General features: G+C 34.4%; 1 protein-coding gene across 6 annotated transcripts in view; it reads right to left on the reverse strand.

Annotated features, from left to right (window-relative positions):
- Nucleotides 1-6,338: 6,338 nt before the first annotated feature.
- Nucleotides 6,339-13,394, reverse strand: part of F13B (coagulation factor XIII B chain) — a 33,206-nt gene continuing 26,150 nt past the window's right edge. For 4 of the 6 annotated variants that reach the window (XM_015120840.3, XM_001111017.5, XM_015120854.3 and 1 more), the window contains 2 exons: nucleotides 7,663-7,876; nucleotides 6,339-6,555 (listed from right to left, as the gene is read on the reverse strand). In XM_015120840.3, coding sequence (XP_014976326.2) covers nucleotides 6,522-6,555; nucleotides 7,663-7,876 — 248 coding nt within the window. In that variant the 3' untranslated portion in view covers nucleotides 6,339-6,521. Of the gene's footprint in view, nucleotides 6,556-7,662; nucleotides 9,615-13,394 lie in introns of all 6 variants that reach the window. The other 2 variants (XR_013417271.1, XR_013417270.1) reach the window with 1 other exon arrangement.

The following is a 13,394-nucleotide window of genomic DNA, read 5'->3' on the forward strand; positions in this document are numbered from 1 at the left end:
AAACAAATAAATAAGTGTAGAAGACAATTTTCAGTTAGTTGAGAAGTTATTTACCCCATATTATTTCTTGTTATTTATATTTGTTTCATCTGTATCTTTCTATTCTATCTTTTTTAAAAATTCAGACTTTTATATACTACTTTTGTGTTTCCTAGTTCCTTAAGGTTTATATTTAGTTGTATTAACTTTTTCTCTTTGGCTTTCTTTATTGTTCTTTCTATAGTTTTCAGATTTATTTGTTTAGAATTATTTATTCTCATTTTTATATTGATTGATATATTTTAAGCTAATAGTTTACTCTGAATACTGCTTCAGTTATATCCTATAAATTCTGATATGCAATGTTTTCATTATTGTTTCCTAGAAATTCTGTCATTTTAGTTTATATTTATTTTTTGACCCCAGAATTGCTTAATAGAAAGTTTGTACATTTCCAGGGAAAATAGCCTTTGTGTTGTGCTTAAGTTTTAAATGTGTTGTACTATGATCAGAAAATGTGACCTATATTAATTTATATGGAATTTAAGTAGATTTTCTTTATGACCTAACATATATGGCAAGTTTTTACGACTGTTTTATGTGTGCCTAAAAATAAGTATATTCTTTATTATTAGGGAACAGGGTTGATATAGATCCATAAGATATAAAGTATTGATTGTTCGAATCTTCTATATCTTTGACTAATATTTTGTTCACTTGAAATGTTTTAGATAATAAATTTTATTAAATTTTCTTCCTATTTTCTGTCTTGTATAGTTTCTGCTTTATGAAATTTACCGTTACATTAATTTATTATAGGTACTTTGAATTGTGTCTCCTTTTGCAATTAAGGTTTTATAAAAGGTCCTTCTTTGATTAATTTATTGTTTATGGCAGGATTTTCACTTTATCAAGCCTAGTATCCTTTATTTTTTGTTGTTGGTTAAATTGGTTGTACTTTTAAATAATGTACTTTTTTTAAAAGTACAGTTATGGTACAATACATGTAAATTAAAATTTACCATCCTAACCATTTTTAAGTGTGTAGTTTAGTGGCATTAACTACATTCGCGTTATTGTACAACCATAACCAACATCCATCTCCAAAATTCTTTTCCTCTTGTAAGACTAAAGCTCTGAACCCACTAAACAGCTTACCATTTCCCTATCCTTCCAACTCCTGGCAACCACCATTCTACTTTCTGTCCATATAAATTGTCAATGCTAGGTATCTCATACAAGTAAAATAATACTTTTAGTACAATATTATATAATATAATAATATTTGCTTAATGTAACTGGCTTCTATAATTTAACATGATTACCTCAAGTTGATGCCTTACTGTAGTTTTGATATACATTTCCCTAATGATTAGTGTTGGGCATCTTTTCATGTGTTTATCGGCCATTTGTATATCTTGGCTGAAGAAATACCTATTTATATTCTTCAGCCTTTTTTTTTTTTTTTTTTTTTTTTTGAGATAGAGTTTCGCTTTTTTCCCAGGCTGGAGCGCAATGACACGATCTCGGCTCACTACAACCCCCGCCTCCTGGATTCAAGCCATTCCACTGCCTCAGCCTCCCAAGTAGCTGGAATTACAGGCATGTGCCACCACGCCCAGCTAATTTTTGTATTTTTAGTAGAGACGGGGTTTTGTCACGTTGGTCAGGCTGGTCTCAAACTCCTGACCTCAGGTGATCTACCCTCCTTGGCCTCTCAAAGTGCTGGGATTATGGGTGTGAGCCACCACGCTCAGCCAAGCAAAGTATTTTTTAAAACTTTGTCTTGTGGTAAATCTCACAGCAGATGAAAGCAGCTCCATTCCTACAATAACCTGACCTCAGGTGATGCACCCGCCTCGGCCTCCCAAAGTGCTGGGATTACAGGCGTGAGTCACCGCGCCCGGCCCCTCACTCATTTTTATATTCTATTATTTGCCTTCTTATTTTGAGTTGTGAGAGCTGTTTATATATTCTGGATAAAAATCACAGATGAAATATATGACTTTTAAATATTTTCTCCTGTTTCACGGGTGACTTTCTCACTTTGCTGATTCTGTCCTTTGATCCTTACTCAATGTACTTTTTTCTACTCCTTCTTTTCTTTTTTTTTTTTTTTTTTTTTTTGAGACGGAGTCTCGCTTTGTCACCCAGGCTGGAGTGCAGTGACGCGATCTCGGCTCACTGCAAGCTCCGCCTCCCGGGTTCAAGCCATTCTCCTGCCTCAGCCTCCGAGTAGCTGGGACTACAGGCGCCGCCACCACGCCCAGCTAATTTTTTTTTTTTTTTTTTTTTTTTTTGTATTTTTAGTAGAGACGGGGTTTCACCGTGTTAGCCAGGATGGTCTGGATCTCCTGACCTCGTGATCCACCCGCCTCGGCCTCCCAAAGTGCTGGGATTACAGGCGTGAGCCACCACGCCCGGCTCCTTCTTTTCTTTTTAACTATTTTGAAGAAGCTAGTTTTAGTTGTGCCTTTTGCACACAACCCTGAGCTGAGTTTTGCTTTGGAACCAAATAAGAAAATACTTTTCTAATAGAAGATTTAAGTTCTTTATAATAATTTTATAGGTTTTTTATATCTATAGTGTGTGCAGATGCAGCTTTTTAAAACTTTTCACTATATGGTCTCTTTTCAATGTTCATTATATTGCTGCTATTGCTGCTGTTACAGTAGTTTATATTTATTTTGCTATTTAGGAAGAAGGGTATTTTTAGGTAGTTTATGCTATGATTTTAAAATAATATCATACTTCCACAGATTTTGGGCAATGTCTATTTGTTATCATTAAAAAATATAAAATTGGCTTACAACTTCTTTCTTTCCTCTCCTTCTTTCCAACTCCTCCATCTTCTAAGTTTATTCAATGTTAAGATCTTTTTTGGTGTTTATATTGGTTCTTCTAAATGTGTTAGAATTCTACTATTCTATTTCAGTTTTACATTTTATTATTTGACTCCCACCTAATGTACGAAGGAAGAAATGAAAGGAAAGAAGGACAGAAAAAAGAAAAGTAAAAGACAGAATATAAGGAAGATAAAACAATTGAAAAGTCCATTAATGAAAGAATAATTAAATTATGTTACCCCTAGCTTATAAAATGCTATTCAGTTATTATAGAGAATAAAGCCAACCTATATATGCTGACATGATAATAGTTTATTTTATTTTGGGTGAAAATGTAAGTCCTACAACAGTATATATGGTATGATATGTAACATATATCCCACTTATATATAAAAAACAATGCTTTTCCAGTAGCTGGAAAAGAAGTCTTTGTGTTTCTGAAGGAAATCTAGGTAGTTCATCAAAGCTATAACCCTAAGAATCAAGTACATCCTCAAGAATCACTTGAACCTAGGAGGAGAAGGTCACAGTGAGCTGAGACGGTGTCACTACACTCCAGCTTGGGCGACAGAGCGAGACTGTCTACAAAAAAAAAAAAAAAAGAATAAAGTGCTTACTTAGTCTTTTCACTTGCCTATCTCACAGTTACCTCAAAAACACATTTCCAAAATTATTAATAAAACTCTTCATGCTAATCCGCACTCCCTCCCATTGCTTCTCCTTCCCATTCTTCCTATCACATTTAGATGGCCATCCCATCCACTTAGTCAAGCCAAAACCTAGGAGTTCTCCTGAACTCTTTTCTCTGCCTCACTGTCCCCCACATCTAATCAATTATCATTATAATGATGCCACATACTAAATATCTTATTTCAGCTTAGTTTGTACCATCCTGCTGCTGCCACCAGTGTAAGTGACTACCTTATCTTTGCTGGATGACTGCCTTATTTTCCTCAGTGATTTCTCTTTGCCCACACCTTTTCCCCGTCCAATCAGTCTCTCCATATTATAGTCAGTGATGTCTTTAAAAAATTCCCAGTAAGCATTGCATTCCATTTAGTGACTTCCAAAATCTTTAATTTGACCTACGAAGGCCTTCACAATCAGGGCTCCAACCTCTCCAAGTTTCATTTACTCCTTTCTGTCCTTCACTCCTTTCCACTCAGTCCGTATTGGATTTTTATTAGCTTCTTGGAAACGTCATGTTCTTTGCTGTTTTTCGCGTTCTTTCTCTACATGAATTCTTATATTTTCTCCCATCCAAATCACTTATATATCACTTCCTCACTGAAGACTTTTTAAACACCCAGTACTAGGCAATATCATCTGGTGTTTACTGACAATGATGGGGTCTTTGCTGCCATGCCTCATTTCATAGGGATTTGCTTGCATCTTTCCTCCGCTCCGAGAGACAAGCTTCACTAGAGCAGAAACAGTGTGTGTCTTATTGTTTTATTTTCAGTGGTTAGTGTAATGCCTAGCATATAGTATGAGCTTTGACTTTGCATATGCTATTCCTTCTACTTGAAATGTTTTTTCTTAAAGTCTTTTAAACCTAGACTTACTTTTACTTTTTTCCAAGATGCTTCCTATACCACACCCATACAAAAAAAATAAAATAAAAGTTAAATACTACTTACTTTGTGCCTCCACTTTACTTTGTACGTGCTTCCACTGTTGCACTTTTCAAAATTTTTATTTCTTTAGCATGTGGAGTTTACTTTTAGCTGCATTGCCTAAAGAATTTTTTATCTCCTCTCAACATATAAAAATCAGTGCATTTCACAATTAGCAAATCAAAACATATGGCAATACTGGACACAATATTCCCCCATGACAATAATTCACCTTGAGCGAAGTAGTTGTCCTGGTTAAACAGTGCATGCCATCTCCAGTTCATAGTGATAGAAATATCACTAGATAAGCCACAATCATCACCCATTTTGAGTTTGCAATCACTAGTACAAGTTTATCTCTTTTACTAAGTAAGTAGGTCATTACTTTGCGTTCTTTGAAAAATAACAAGGAGAATTTTAGTCGTTTTGAATCCTGCACTACCCAGCATGTTCCCTGGGATAGAGCAGGTGCTCAATAATGTTATTTAATTGATAGATTGATGAATTTATTTAAAAAGATTACTGCTTTTCTGTTGATATTTAATTTTAATTAAATTTCCATTTTTATGGGATCCACTGTGGGAACCTACTACAGGAGATTAATTAAAATAATGAATATGAACTCAAGGACAGTTCTGAAATATACATATTTAACATTGAATGAATTAATACTTATTTAAGCCACAGAGTTAGGTCAGCTGTGGCGTCATTTCCGAAAGAAGCTATTTCATACCCAGTAGTAGAGAATTGTCCTTTGGGCATTTGAGAATATCATCATAAGGAGAAACAGATCTTGAGTTAGAATAACTGAATAGTTTCTAGAAAGGAAAACTTGTTCTAATACCAACAACCAATCCTAATAGGGGTCCTAGTATCTGGGTACTACTGCTATTACATGTGCTTATGAATGAGCTGAAATAACAATTGGAAGTATAACTCTCACTTCAGATGAAAAAGTGACAATGTTGCTATTTCACATCTCTAACAGACCTTGATAATACTGACAGTTGTTTTTTGATGCTTGTAGGATGCTCTTATTTCAGATTTTGTAATCCACATAATTCCAAAATTCATCTAATCTAAAAAAAGGCTTGAAAGTGTAAAATGTAAAAATGCCAAGAGTCCTGGGAGGCCGAGGCAGGTGGATCACCTGAGGTGAGGAGTTTGAGACCAGCCTGGCCAACATGGTGAAACCTCATCTCTACTAAAAATACAAAAAAAAAAAAAAAAAAAAAGGTAGCTGGGTGTGGTGGTACACACCTGTAATCCCAGCTACTCGGAAGGCTGAGGCAGGAGAATTGCTTGAACCCAGGAGGTGAAAGTTGCAGTGAGCCAAGAGCATCCCATTGCACTCTAGTCTGGGCAACAGAAGGAGACTCCATCTCAAAATAAATAAATACATAAATAAATAAATAAATAAATACAATAAAATTCCAAGAGTCATTCTTTTTTTAACTGTGTCTCTTTAACAATATTTGAGCACATGTTCAAATATGGTAGTATACTACCTCATAAACAATTTGGTTATTAACCTGGTAACAAATATTACAGGTAATTTTAAAAGTATTTTTACATTTAGAAAGTCCGAAGGGCAGTCTCTTCTGTCTTTAATAAAGCAGATTCTCTAATACAGCATATAGTTTCTTATCTCTAGTGTGTTTGGCCCTTTAATACTGACATAAACTTTGAATTAAGGGTAACAAAAGCCTTAATATTAATAAAGGTGATAATGAATGTGAATGTAAAATTTTTACACATACAGTATATTGAAAACAATGATATAGTCTAGTCAATGGGCATTAGGAAATGAAAATATTTTGATGTGTAGATTAATTTGTAACAGATGGAAGACATACAAAAGAGATTACGTTCTACATCAAATTATACAAACTAAAAATTAAACAACATTTATTGGTTTTTATTTATAAATAAAGAAATGTTCAGCACAAACAATTTAGGTTCAAATATTTAAGCAAGGAAAAACTCAGAAGTTTTTAACTTAACATACTTCCTCAAAATTATGTTTTATAAGGAATTTCATGATATATTGAAATATGACTCCTCTTTCTGCCATTCAATTCTATGTTCTTAAGGGTTCTTGATAAGACAGAGTCCTTGAGGGGAAAAAGAGAGATTTTTTAAATAAGCATCAATTGTAGTCAAGTGTTTATTATAATCTTAGCCTTTCAATTTTTCATATAGTCATTGTTTTTATTAAGTACTATTAAGAACAAATTATCTTACTTAGTAAATAATACCACCAGTTCCCTTTAAAAAACTCAATATTATTTACTACACTACTCACCATTTTTTAAATATTTTTCTACATGTTTACCTTTTTCTTTTGAAAGTGAGAAATTCATACTGTACCAAAACATTTAAATAGCATATAAATTTTTTTCCACCCTGATTTTACCACAATTAGAAATAAAAATAAAAAATTTTCCCACTATTGTGTGTCTTTTACATATTTTTTTATTAGAGCGGTCAAAGCATCTAAAAAGCTGGCTTTATGTAATTCATATAGCTCATTGTTTGCAATTTTTAAAACAGGACCACATGCACTTTGCCACTACTTATATTTTTAATATTCTTAGCTGAACAAAAAATATAATTTCCATTTTCTGTATATAGTGTCTTCAAAAACGGTTAAAATTCTGATCCTACAAAATGGTTTACATAATTTTATTATACTTTTTTTAACATTTCTCTAAGAAAATAGTTAAATTATTTCTTGTAAGTAGTAGAAGATGTATTTTTTAAATTGTAGTATGAGGAAACTCCTTAGTACGTGATTTCCAAAAGTTACATAAAAATGTGGTTCCGAAAATAAACACCGTATTTTCCACACTTTATTAGTAGTGCATGAAATTAGATTAAGAAGTAGGAGAAAGTGTGATTTTGTCCTTATCACAGAACATATAGGTTAATTTTTGCACTTTTAAATATTACACATATAAATTGATTTACTTTTCCATTTGCCAAAGTGTCACAAATATCAAATGGCAAATGTTGCTTTCACTTCAGACAATTCAGAAGGCCTGTCGAATTCATTACCACTTCCAGTTGTTTGCTTGGTACAAAAAAAATGAAGAAAATATTATTATTTTTTCTTTCCAGTTGCCATAAAGTAAGAGTGGTGTAGAACATAACATTTCTGAAATGTTGAATAACAATCTGACCAAAAAAAAACATACCTATAGGTGAAAGCCTCTTCTTACCTTTGTCTTGGAATACATCTTGGATATTTTAACTGCCCTCTGTCACATTGCATTCTAAGTATAGATCCAGTAATATATAATTCAGCTGGGTAAGTATCTCCTCTACAAATAAACTCAACATATTCACCATGCAAAATATGTGGTCTATTGTCAAAATCCCATTTCAGAAGTAAATTATTCTTTTCCATTTCAGTAAAAGATAATGTGCATGGCTCTGGGAACAACAACAAGAGAAAAAAAAAAAAGAAAGAAAGAAAAAGAAGAAAACTATCTTGTTACATCTCGGTAGGAACAGGAATCATTGTATTGCGTACTCATGAGGACCTTAAAATTCTCAGACGTAAGAGTAGCAAGTCAGTTAATTAGAATTAATATTTGAGTCATAAAATACGTTCAAATCTCACAGAAAACAGTGAGCCATTTCTCTCTGTGGTCCTGGATTTGGGGAAAAGGTATTTTCTGCCAGTCACTTAGTTTTATGTCATTAGCTTTTTCAAAGACAACAAACAAACAAAAAGAGGTATTTTGGGGGAAGCATTGACAGTTACTAATGGTCATTGATATCATGCTCTTTTCCCTTTTCCTTCTTCAGAAAGTTCAAATAAAATTATCATGAGACAAATTATTAATTGCTGTATAAATAACATTTTATGGAAATATAGACACTAACTAGATTCTCAACACTGACCAAAGCTTTATAACCTCATGCCATCCAAAATGGTTGACAGTTACTTCTCTTTAAAATGTCTAGTTAAGAAATATCAAGGCTGGATTAAGACATTTTAAATTCTAAGCATGGAAAGTATAATTGTGTCCTTTCCCATGTATACTAAACAAAAGAGAACCTTAAAGTGTGTATTAGGATACACACACACAAAAAAAAAACTCTTTGATTTTTTTTCCCAGAATAAAAACATTAATATTTCTAAAACATCAAATATCAGATTATTTCAGAAAATGGGATTTCTTGTGTCCTTATTTGTCTCCTGGATGACCTAGCATTAAGAAATAACTTCTGAGACAGGTAAAAAGGTTCAGAGTTGCTAATATGGCATATTAATCACATACCTGTAGTACATTAACAAACTTATTTACAGTATGCCCTGTCTGATTGCCTGCAGGGGATACATTTCAAGAACCCCAATGCATGCTTGAAACTGCAGATAATACCAAACCCTATTGTCATTCATTTGGAACACGTTTTTGTTCATGTCTTCTGCTCACAAATTTAAGGCCTCTTCCACCTCAACTAAGCATTTGTTATACACTGTGGCTTGTAACTTTTGCAGTCTGAGGTGCAACAATAAAACTTGCATGGATTTCTTTTTCCTTCTTTACACTTTCATAGATAGAAGACTCATTGTTTCCATGGATCTTAGCAACCTCAGCATACATTTATTTTTCTTTTCTTTTTAAGTTGAGAACTTCCACCTTTTCACTTAAAGGAAGAACTTTACGCTTCTTTTTAGCATACCTTGGGCAGGAAAGATGAAAAGGCATGAGATTTTATTATACTACTCAGTGCAGAATTTAAAATGTATAAACTGTTTTTCTTCTGAAATTTTCAATTTAACGTTTTCAGACTGCAGTTTACAGCAGGTAACTAAAACCCCAGAAAGTGAAACCGCTGCTGAGGGTACTGTGTTCAGTTATTTTTTTCAGCAACTACTTATTAAATGCCTATGTGTCAAACGTTATGCCGGAAGTGCTACAGGCGCTAAAAATGAACAAGAATTACTACAGTCATTACAAAATCGTCGTGAAAATGAAGTCAAGTAGTACTATAATTTAGAATGCCATTGTTCTACAAAACATGAGATTTAAATTAAAAGAAATTTAAAAGTTGATTCATGGACCTTTAACTTTCGGCTGTGGCAGAGTAGATCATACCAAACTCGGCTACGACAGAGTAGATTATATCAAACCAGCACTTCTATTAAGAAACCGAAAATCTGAAAAACAGGGAAACAAGCAAGCATTTCAAGGTATCAGAAAACCTCCAAGGAACTTAGTCAAGGAACTAAGGTTCTGGAAAAAATGTATTCAGGTGAGTTAAACGTCTACGTGAGGCTGGGCGCGGTGGCTCACTCCTGTAATCCCAGCACTTTGGGAGGCCAAGGCAGGTGGATGATCTGAGGTCAGGAGTTTGAGACCAGCCTGGCCAACATGGCGAAACCCCGTCTCTACTGAAAATAAAATAAAATAAATAAAATAAAATAATAAAATAAATAAACTAAACTAAACTAAAATAAAATATGCAGGCATGGTGGTGCTTGCCCGTAATCCCAGCTACTCGGGAAAGCTGAGGCAGAAGGATCGCTTCAACCTGGGAGGTGGAGGTTGCAGTGAGCCGGGATCGTGCCACTGCACTCCAGCCTGGGCGACAGAAGGAGAGTCTGTCAAAAAAAAATTCTATGTGCCATTTTTTCTCTTGAGGTGATCGTTGACTTTAAGTCTGAGAGATTAGATGATAGAGAATGGCCAGGATAGGCATAGAGCCAGGAGAACTTGTGAAAATCTCATCATAGAGTTGAAGACAGAAAAACGAGAATTTGGTAAACCAAGGCAGCCAGGACTTGAAAAGGAAAGAACTTAGAAGGATAGGAGGTGTAGAGATATGAGCTCGAGGCTCTGCGCTAGCTTTTCCCTGAGGTACTGCTTATCCCTGACTTGTATAGAGGCATAGGATGAGAAACCAAGCAGAAAGTAAACACAAACTTACAGTGGGCATTTGGCAGTCTCCCAGTAATATCAGAGACAGTCAAGGAAAAAAAGCTTTAATAAACACAACAAACTCTCCGTGAAGAGCCCTGGACAGTTACGGTCTGTGAGAAAAGGCAAGCAGAGTCAGAAAACAAATGTAGAGAAAGTTTTATTTTTCATTGTATTGAAACCAACTGCCTCTACCCTAATCATCAGCCAGAGGATGAAATGAGCATTCTTTGGAGTAAGTTGACATCATCCAAACCTCCTAAAATTTTCCATATGTAATATTTGAAATTCAATCAACTGTTAACAAAAATATCAAGAATTTGGGGCTAGAAAATAGTTCCAGATATTGGAGTTTGCAGATAAGCCTTAATAAAAAGTATGAATTATATGTTCAAGAAGTTGATGTTAAGATAGGATCTTTCATCAACTAACTCAAAGCTACAAAAAGAAATTATGAAATAGAAATGCAAAGATAATCGCTGAAATTGAGAACTCAAAAGATGAGTTTAAAGCAGATTGGATACATCTAAAGAGAGGATTATTAAACTAGAAGAAAATTGCCAAATTGAAACAAAGAAACAATACAACGAGAAAATTACCAAACAATTACTACTGTAAAACAAGAAGAAAATCAGAGAAAATATAGATTAAAGAGACAATGGCATAGCAAAAAGATGTAATATATGTATCATGGAATCACAGCCAAGGAGTGGGAAATGCACACTTTAAAAGATATTAGCCAAACATTTCTAAAACCCATGAAGGATATCAAGCACATCAAGATTCAAGGAATGCTACTAACTTGAAGAATAAAATGTACAAAGAAACCCACATCTAGGCCAACATAAATAATTTGCTGAGATTAAAAACAAAGAGAAATGTTAAAAACAGCAGAGAAAAAAAAGATACATTACATTCAAAAAGTATTATTAAGAACAGCATTTGATTATTTAACAAAAACTATAAAAACCAGAAAAGGATGAAATGACACTTTTTTTTTTAGATGGAGTCTTGCTTGTCGCCCAGGCTGGAGTGCAGTGCCGATTCTTGGCTCACTGCAAGCTCCACCTCACAGGTTCATGCCGTTCTCCTGCCTCAGCCTCTCGAGTAGCTGGGACTACAGGTGCCCACCACCATGCCCGCTAACTTTTTTTTTTTTTTAATTTATTTATTATTATTGTACTTTAAGTTGTAGGGTACATGTGCATAACGTGCAGGTTTGTTACATATGTATACTTGTGCCATGTTGGTGTGCTGTACCCATCAACTCATCATTTACATCAGGTATAACTCCCAATGCAATCCCTCCCCCCTCCCCCCTCCCCATGATAGGCCCCTGTGTGTGATGTTCCCCTTCCTGAGTCCAAGTGATCTCATTATTCAGTTCCCACCTATGAGTGAGAACATGCGGTGTTTGGTTTTCTGTTCTTGTGATAGTTTGCTAAGAATGATGGTTTCCAGCTGCATCCATGTCCCTACAAAGGACGCAAACTCATCCTTTTTGATGGCTGCATAGTATTCCATGGTGTATATGTGCCACATTTTCTTAATCCAATCTGTCACTGATGGACATTTGGGTTGATTCCAAGTCTTTGCTATTGTGAATAGTGCTGCAATAAACATACGTGTGCATGTGTCTTTATAGCAGCATAATTTATAATCCTTTGGGTATATACCCAGTAATGGGATGGCTGGGTCATATGGTACATCTAGTTCTAGATCCTTGAGGAATCGCCATACTGTTTTCCATAATGGTTGAACTAGTTTACAATCCCACCAACATTGTAAAAGTGTTCCTATTTCTCCACATCCTCTCCAGCACCTGTTGTTTCCTGACTTTTTAATGATCGCCATTCTAACTGGTGTGAGATGGTATCTCATTGTGGTTTTGATTTGCATTTCTCTGATGGCCAGTGATGATGAGCATTTTTTCATGTGTCTGTTGGCTGTATGAATGTCTTCTTTTGAGAAATGTCTGTTCATATACTTTGCCCACTTTTTGATGGGGTTGTTTATTTTTAGTAGGGGCAGGGTTTCACCATGTTAGCCAGGATGGTTTTGATTTCCTGACCTCGTGATCTGTCCGCCTCGGCCTCCCGAAGTGCTGGAATTACAGGTGTGAGCCACTGCACCCAGCCAAAATAACAGATTTTAAAGCACTGAAATAAAATAAGGGCTAGGCTAGAATTCTATATCAGGCAAAAATATCCTTCAAAATTGAAGAAAAATAAAGACATTTGCAGACTTAAAAAAAAAACGGAAAAAATAATAAAGAAATAATAGTTTTCAAGCAAAAGTAAAATTATCCCAGTGAGAAACAGAGAAAAACTGGAAAAGATGAGGAGAAAATGCATTGATAAATATATAAGTAAATCTAAAAGAATGTAGTTGGACAAAACAATAATGTCAATCATATCTTTTGGATTTAAAATACATGTAGAATTAAAATACATGATATAGTAATACAAAATGTTGGAAGAGTAAATAATTAGTGTTTTAAAGTCCTAGAGAAGTAATAAAAGTTCTAATATATATTGGATTGAATTAATATTGTATGATATAATCTCTATGATAATGGTTAAGAAAAAATGACAGGAAAGTATAATTAACCAGCTAATAGAGGATGAAATAGTTTAACAAAAAATAGATTTATCCATAAGAAAGTAAAAATATTTTTAAAAAGAAAAAATAATAGAGAACACTGGGCACCATGGCTTACATCTGTAATCCAGCACTTTGGAAGGCCAAAGCAGGAGGATCACTTGAGCCCAGGAACTCAAGACCACTCTGGGCAACATAAGGTGACTCCATCTCCACTAAAAATAAAAATAAAAAAAATAGCTGGGTGTGGTGGCACATGCCCCGTCTCTACAAAAAAAAAAAAAAAAAAAAGAAAAATCTAAAAATTAGCTAGGTGTGGTCCCAACTACTAAAGAGGCTGAGGTGAGAGGTCATTTAAGCCCAAGGTCAGGGCACTCCAGCCTGGGCAACAAATGAGACCCTGTCTCTCTTTATATATA

Source organism: Macaca mulatta, chromosome 1, assembly GCF_049350105.2.
Source record: "Macaca mulatta isolate MMU2019108-1 chromosome 1, T2T-MMU8v2.0, whole genome shotgun sequence".
NCBI classification, from domain to species: Eukaryota; Metazoa; Chordata; class Mammalia; order Primates; family Cercopithecidae; genus Macaca; species Macaca mulatta.